Below are 7,589 nucleotides of genomic sequence, written 5' to 3'. Positions count from 1 at the left end.
AAAAAAAAAAAAGGGAGTCCACAGCATGCTCCAGTATGACGTGGAGCTTTCCTGCAGACTATTTAAGAAAGTCATTCAACATTAGGCAACACCTATTGAAGCAATGAGTCCATGGGGAGCGTGGTGTCTGCAGGACAGTCACAGTGCAGTCAGCTGAGGTTGGGTTGGATCAGTGAGAAGGATGATGCAGAACAAATTGTTATATTGTGTCCATGTCAGCCTGCAGTTCTGCAGACTCTGAAGTTACCAATTACAACACCAACGTGAAATGTTCGTGTGTTGCCTCTCGCTGTTTACTCAGATAACCTGGAAAAAGGCATGCAGAGTATGATACATACACAGGTGGAGAAAGTTTGTACGATATTCAGTAAAGTGGAGGTCTTTGTTTCCCTCCTTTCTAAGGCAATCCAAACTTCCTGCGTAGTGTCCTCTACATGTCTTTTATATGTCATTGCTAATAGGACTTACAACTTGTGTTGTATCTTGGGTAAGAAGTATGAAGATGCTGCTTCAGGCCCTCAGAATGAGGATGCTGCAGGTGAAGAAGCATCAGCACAGAGGTGGGGGTAGCTTTCAGTGGTAGTATACATAAAGTGCTTGCATGCTTAACTTCTACAAATTGGTCAAAGAGTGAAGCTTCCTATGGTCTGAGCAGATTTTGTAGCTTGTTGAAAAGGATAGACCTGCTTCTGCTGCTTTCTTTGCTTTTGGTTCTGTGCTCATTTGTCCTGTTCATGAACTGTTTCTGCTATCATTAGGCAGTAACAATAAAGCCAAGCACATGTAGAGGCTTCCTACCTGGTCTTACAAACTGTGAATTATCTCACTATGTAGACACACAAACGTGGGTATAAGAGAGCATAAACTGTATGTCTGTGATTAAATGGATGTTGAGGAGTGTGCCTTGTGGTGGCTGTAGGCACTGAAGTCAGTCCTAGGATCTGATTGTCCCAAACTGGAACACTCTAGAAACTTCGAGTTGATAAAGAAGGAGGAGTAGCTAAACTGATTTCAGTACAGCTTGTACTGACTTGTGGTTAGTTAACAACTTTTCCTCAGATCTTTGCCTTATCTCTTAAAAAGAACACACATGAAGTGACTTTAATAGAATTCAACATTTTAGTGTCCTTCCTTGGGAAACAATGCAGCAGAATGGGTTCTTCAGCAGTGTTCAGCTGTTCATTGCTCGCATTCTAGCCATCCCTAGTGCATATGAATGAAAACCATCTTTGCAGGATTTATGCTTTTGTTAGGGAGTGCAAGTGTTGACTCTCAATAGATCCCTTGTTTGTGGAGTTTCAGCAGTGGCAAGTTGTTACATAGGAGTTCTGCTTGTAGTTAGTACATCATTTTGTTTTCTGTTAACCGGTGGTGGATTTGCATTTTTTTAAAAGCTGATCTCTAGTGTATGTTTGACTGAAGTCTCTGATTTGCTGTGGTGCTATCTAAGTAAAATTCCTGCTGTTTTCAAAAGTCAACTAAATTACCCTTTAACCACTCGTGTCATGGGGACAAATTATTTTGAGCCTGTTACAGAAAGCTTTGTTGCACTTTAACAGATAGATATTAGCTCAAAGGATTTCTTTGGAGTCTTTTTTTTTTTTTTTTCCCTGTAATTTTCTGGCAGCACTGAAAAAATGGTAGATATAGTGTGAAACTTAAGTGATTTATGTATATACACAGTAGTTTTACATTCTTTGCAATCTCTTCGAGGCTAAGAGGAGAATGGCAAGTCAGTATATTTCTTTATTGTTCAATAGCAGTGATCGTTGGTGCACAGTTTCTAAGTGAACAGTGCTGTACTTAGGTGCATAGTGATACAGGATGCATAACTGTAAGCACTGGAAAACACAGTGTTCATTGCAGAGCTGCCAATGGTGAAGACCCAACATTAGAAAACCTCATTTCTTTTCTGAACGTGGCAGTGTTTGGCCTGAGCTGTATTCGTATAGTAACTTGTTTGGCTGACAAACATCGACTTTGATTAAAACTGCTTGTGCAGGAGCCAGTCTTGGAAGTCAAAGCCAGCAAACTGTGTTCTGTTCTCTGTGTCAGATGCCAACTGATTTTTTTCTTCATACCACTGCATTTTTAGGACCTTTGCCTCTGTCAGCCTGCCTTGAAAGCCTGCTACTCTCATAGTTTCCTGGTATTTTTAGTTTTACTGTGCAGCTGTAAAACTCTTGAGCTTTGAGAGCAAATGTTTATATGAATGGTAAATGGAGATTATTTTTGTGCTCTCAGAGCCTTTTTTTTCCTGTTGCTTATGTCTCCTTGCGATTGCTTGTCTTGATTTGAAAAATCTGACTTTGGATGCTGTCAGAAGCTAAAATTAGTTTGCTTACTGCTGTGGCCCTGGGGTGGTTTTCATTTAACTAATAGTTTTCCACAAAAACTTGAATGCGTGCAAAGTGACTCTGACTGCAGGAGGAAGTCTGATCCATCTGAGCAGGAAGGGTGCAGTGTGTCCTGTTTAATACTCCTTCAGCTGGAGATTTTTAGCCCAACTGTCAGCACCTCAAGGCTAGAATAATACTGAGGGTTGAATAGGTTTGTTTCATGCATTTTGAGTCAAAACTGAAGTCCAAACATCTTCTGACTTGTGTTCCCCCTTGCTCTGGGATTCTGAAGTCAATTTCACTATAATCTTAGTGCTATTGAAGTGACTTGCAAAAATACACATAAGAAAGGTGGAAACAGCTAACAAAGGATGAGGAATTAAAAACTACCAAGGGTGCATTATAAACAAATATTAGTTATGAGGAAGAGTTAGGTTTACACTTACCCATTTATTTTTACTGAAGAAACTTGTGCTATTAGTAATGCTTATTTTTTGTCTATTCCTAATGAAAGCGATTTCATTTTTCAAGTTTTCAACATTGTGAAACTATCTTAAGGCCAGCTGTCTATTAGATAGATCACTAAGTGGAAGGAGTGTACTGCAAACTTTCTCTTTATACTAAGAGAGGAAGTACTCTCCCCAGCTTTAATTTTCCTGTTAGCTAGAATATGAGTGCAGTCATGTACAGTGTATATTAAAGATATGATTTCTGCAAAGAAGTAATTACTCTTCTTCTCTCTAGGAAATACATATAAAGGAACCCGTTGAAAAGGAAGTAAATCCTCATTTACTACCAGGTAACTGTGCTTAGAATTAAATAATAAGAGTTATATAAGAGTTATTATACATACTGTCATTTGTGTACCATAATTACCCAAGTTACATCCATGTCGAAGATGGTAAAATACTTGTTTGTGGATTACCACCATGCAGGTTGAATATTTTAAGTATCTATCTTTGTGGATTATTGAGAATTTGTAAAAAGTTGATGTATATTTTGTAGAGAAGAGTACCTTCAGCTAACGTGCATGTGGAAAATAGTCCAAACTTCCATTTTGTCCTGTTTCTTTAAGGTTCTTTAGATTTCTTTTTTTACCTTCAAACCGAAGGCTGTGAACCTAGTAGATGCTTAACTTCTATGTGCTCTGTTTCCACTTTTGACCTATTTTGGCCTTTCCCTATCTCATTCATTGTTATGAGTCTTCTAACATTTACATTTGTTTGAAAATACAATCAGTGTTTTCCAAGGTTAGGAAAGATGAGATTGCTAAGACAGAACACAAGTGAAAGCTTAATGTAGTGTTATTCTGTCATGTTTTCCTAGAAAAGAGTAGTCTAAGTGTCTGTACTTTTTAAAACCTGCTTTGATTTTAAACTTGGAGTACCTGCTAACTTGGAGATTAAAACTTCACTGAACATTTTGTAACTTGTTTGAGAAGTTTGGGATGTGTAAAATAAAGAAGATTTCCAGTTAAGGCTATGGAAAACTAACTGTGAGAACACTGTAATAATTAACTCATGTTTCAGCATTATTAACAGTTTAGTAGTGTGGAAAACTGGGACAGTTCTCATTTTGTTCATTGACTGTATTAACTGCTCTTTACTGAGGTTTGGGCTTTGTTTTTCAAATATACGTATGTGTAGTGGGTCTTTATTATTCTGTAGAATTCTCCAGCTATGAGCCATGGTCAAGATGCTTCTCATTACAAAATTTGCTGTGTTCAGCTGAACCATGTTTAGTTCATCTTCAGTCCTGTTAGTAACTTGAGAGGCTGTCTGGGTACTGATTCCAAGCGCTTCCTCTTATTCTTTCTGTAAGTACTTAAATATCTTCAGGGATACAGTTACAAGAAGCTGCAAAGGAAGTAAGTGCTAATTTTAAGATGTACTGAAATAATGGTACATGTCAGTCGTTACAAGTTAATGTTTGTTTTGTACAGGTGAACAGCTGCTTTGTGAGGCAAGCACAGTATATAAGTACATACAAGAAGATGGGTCAAATCGTGGCACTTACGGAAAACTTGTATGCACAAACTTCAAGATTGCTTTCCTTGATGATGATTCTACTTCAGATGATAATGTAGGAAGACAAATCTTATTATTATGACCAAACAGACTCTGAAGAAGTATAGTCCTTTGACTAAATAAATTTACTTTTCCTTTATATAAGAATGAATATATATTTATAGAAAGTTTTAATGGTGCTAGACTTGTGTTAATCAGTCTGCATCTGTTTGATCCATACATATCCTGCCTCAAGCTCAGACTACTTCAGTGAAAATATTTGAAGTTTGTATATGGATATTTATAACTAGATGTAGTTTATAAGTTTTTATTTACCTTGTGGATCAGTAATTATGTTTAAGTTTAAGTTAAAAGAATGGAATGGTTTGAAAGCTAAATCTACAATTATTTTAAACCTCACTGTTTTTGTAGTAGCAACTGCAAAAGTGTCAAAGTCAAACATATTTCTAATGCTGTAAAACATTGGACTTGAATTTGGGTTGCATCTACAGAACCATTTTGCAGTTCCAAAAGATTGGGTGGGCCGAAATACAGTGGAAATCCTCAAAATAACTGCTGTATGGCTCAGTAAACTCTGCGTTATTCCACTCAGGGACAAATGTCGACTACAAAGATTTCAAGCTGACCAATGTTTTAAAAGCTAAAACAGTCCCAGTTCGTAGAAATAAGTTGTCTAGTTTCTTTTTCTTTGGTATTCAAATTGAGTCCTCAAAGAGGAGTGTTCATGCAACACTTTTTCAAGTGTGCTGGGGCATGTGAACCTGGGCCATTTAGGTGTTGCAAGTGTAGGAAGAACTAGTATATGGCTCTTAGGAGTGCCAGAAAGTGAGTGAGATGTGTTGATTGCAGTCCGATATTTGGGAGACAAAGTTTCAGGGAATTTAATACTGAAAACTAAGGCTTCTATAGCAAAATATGGGGTTTTTCAAGCCTTCTGAAAAGAATTGGGACAAAGCTGCATTGCCATTCCCACAGATCCCGTGAGATATATTCTAAACATGGTAGCAACCTTGCTAATTTCTGTTCTGTTTTCAGCTTGTTAAATCCTAGGTTTATAGCAAGCTGAGTCAGCAGGTATTTCTCAGTGTAAGTTCATTGTTAGTAACCTCCTATTTCAGAGTAGTGCAGACCTGGAAATAGTTTGAATGAGCTGACTTTGTTCACAACTATATGTTATTTGCTCATGTAGTATACATAAGCCTTCTGGCATTAGTATTTTGTGGCATCACTCAAGTTCTTTTTGAATCCTCTGAATTTGTGGAAGGTGAAGGGAGCCTGACAGAATTGGCTTGTATGACTTTATTTTGTCTAGTGAATAAGCGTCTTGAGAACTCTTGGGATATGCATTCTTTTAAGACACTTTCTGTTTCCTGCCAGTTTCCCACAGCAAGGAAACTTTTCATAAAAGAGCTTGGATTACATAAAGTTACTGTATTTCCTGTTTACTGCAGTGATTCTAGTTTAAAATGTGACCTTCCGTAGAAATGTGTGCTTCGAAGTTACTTGGAAAGTAAGAATGATTGTAGACATAGTAGAAACTTAAACACAATCTTCAGCTTATATACCATGCCTGTGTAACCTGTGTCTATCTGTATTTTAAGAGCTGTTTTGTGTTTTGTCTTACACAGCTTACAAAAATAAGAGTGAAACTGGTATTGCAATATATGCCAAATACACACTTTACTTGTGAGAAGTGCTAGTTCTTAGTAGTGCAAGATTTCTGAGAATTTATTCCTATGTTCTAGGAGCCACAACTTAAGAATAAGATCATTGGAGAAAATGACATAACCCTGCAATGTGTAGATCAAATCTATGGAGGTAGGTCAGCTCTTGATTTAATGTGTGTCACACTTCTAAATGCCTTTAGTAATTACAGACAATGGTGTGGATTGGTGAAGGGGTAGATGAGGGAGAATATTGGTGCATTGTTATGAGATAGTTTGGTTTTGTTTCCAGTGGCCTTGCTGATAGTACTTCAATCATAGAATCACTAAAATTGGAAAAGACCCCCAGGATCATCCAGTGCAACCATCCACCCATCACCAATAGTTTTCCCTAAACCACATTCCTCAACACAAAATCCAAATATTCCTTGAGCACATCCAGGGTCGGTGACTCCACCAGATCCCTTGGCAGCCCATTCCAGTGCCTGACCACTCTTTCAGACAAGCAGTATTTCCTAACATCCAGCCTAAATCTCCCCTGGCGCAGCTGGAAGCCATTCCCTCTAGTCCTACCACCAGTTACACAAGAGAAGAGGCCGACCCCCAGCTCACTATAACCTCCCTTCAGGTAGTTACAGAGAGCAATGAGAGTCTCCCCTGCGCCTCCTCTTCTCCACACTGAACAATCCCAGCTCCTTCAGCCGCTCCTCACAAGCCCTGTGCTCCAGACCCCTCACCAGCTTTGTTGCCCTTCTTTGAACCCGCTCCAGGGCCTCAATGTCTGTCTTGCAGTGAGGGGCCCAAAACTGGACACAGTACTCAAGGTGCAGCCTCACCAGAGCCGAGTACAGGGGTAGAATCACTTCCCTGCTGCTGCTGGCAACACTGTTTCTGATGCGATCCAGGATGCCATTGGCCTTCTTGGCCGCCTGGGCTCACTGCTGGCTCATGTTCAGCTGAGCACCAATCAATACCCCCAGGTCCATTTCCTCTATGCAGTCTTCCAGCCACTCCACCCCAAGCCTGTAGTGTTGCCTGGGGTTGTTGCAGCCAAAGTGCAGGACCTGGTATTTGGCCTTGTTGAACCTCATCCGATTGGCTTCAGCCCAGCTCTCCAGCCTGTCCAGATCCCTCTGTAGGGCCTCGCTACCCCCCAGGCCAATTGACACTTCCAGCCAACTTGGTGTCATCTGCAAACTTATTGAGGATGCACTCAATGTCCTCATTCAGGTCATCAGTAAAGATACTGAAGAGCACAGGCCCCAGCACCGACCCCTGGGGAGCACCACTCGTGACAGGTCACCAGCTGGATTTAGCTCCATTCATTCTCTGAATCCTGGTAGACTACATCAACAGCCTTTCCCTCATCTACCAGATGGGTCACTAGATCATAAAAGGAGATCAGGTTGGTCAAGCAGGACCTGCCTTTCGTGAACCCATGCTGGCTAGACCTGATCCCCCGGTTGTCCCGCACATGCCGTGTGATCTCCCTCAAGACAATCTGCTTCATAACCTTCTCTGGCACACAGGTCAGTATAACAGGCCTGTAGTTCCCCAGA

The 7,589-nt window shown here is 39.9% G+C and overlaps 1 protein-coding gene across 1 annotated transcript in view; it reads left to right on the top strand.

Moving 5' to 3' along the window:
- The window catches only part of MTMR12 (myotubularin related protein 12), a 30,481-nt gene that overhangs the window by 456 nt on the left and 22,436 nt on the right, over window positions 1-7,589 (top strand). Inside the window, exons 2-4 of the mRNA XM_031557226.1 lie at window positions 3,084-3,138; window positions 4,282-4,421; window positions 6,112-6,184. Of these exons, the coding sequence (XP_031413086.1) occupies window positions 3,084-3,138; window positions 4,282-4,421; window positions 6,112-6,184 (268 nt within the window). The remainder of the gene's footprint in view (window positions 1-3,083; window positions 3,139-4,281; window positions 4,422-6,111; window positions 6,185-7,589) is intronic.

Source organism: Meleagris gallopavo, chromosome Z (genome assembly GCF_000146605.3).
Source record: "Meleagris gallopavo isolate NT-WF06-2002-E0010 breed Aviagen turkey brand Nicholas breeding stock chromosome Z, Turkey_5.1, whole genome shotgun sequence".
NCBI classification, from domain to species: domain Eukaryota; kingdom Metazoa; phylum Chordata; class Aves; order Galliformes; family Phasianidae; genus Meleagris; species Meleagris gallopavo.
This window is presented reverse-complemented; position numbering and strand designations above follow the sequence as displayed.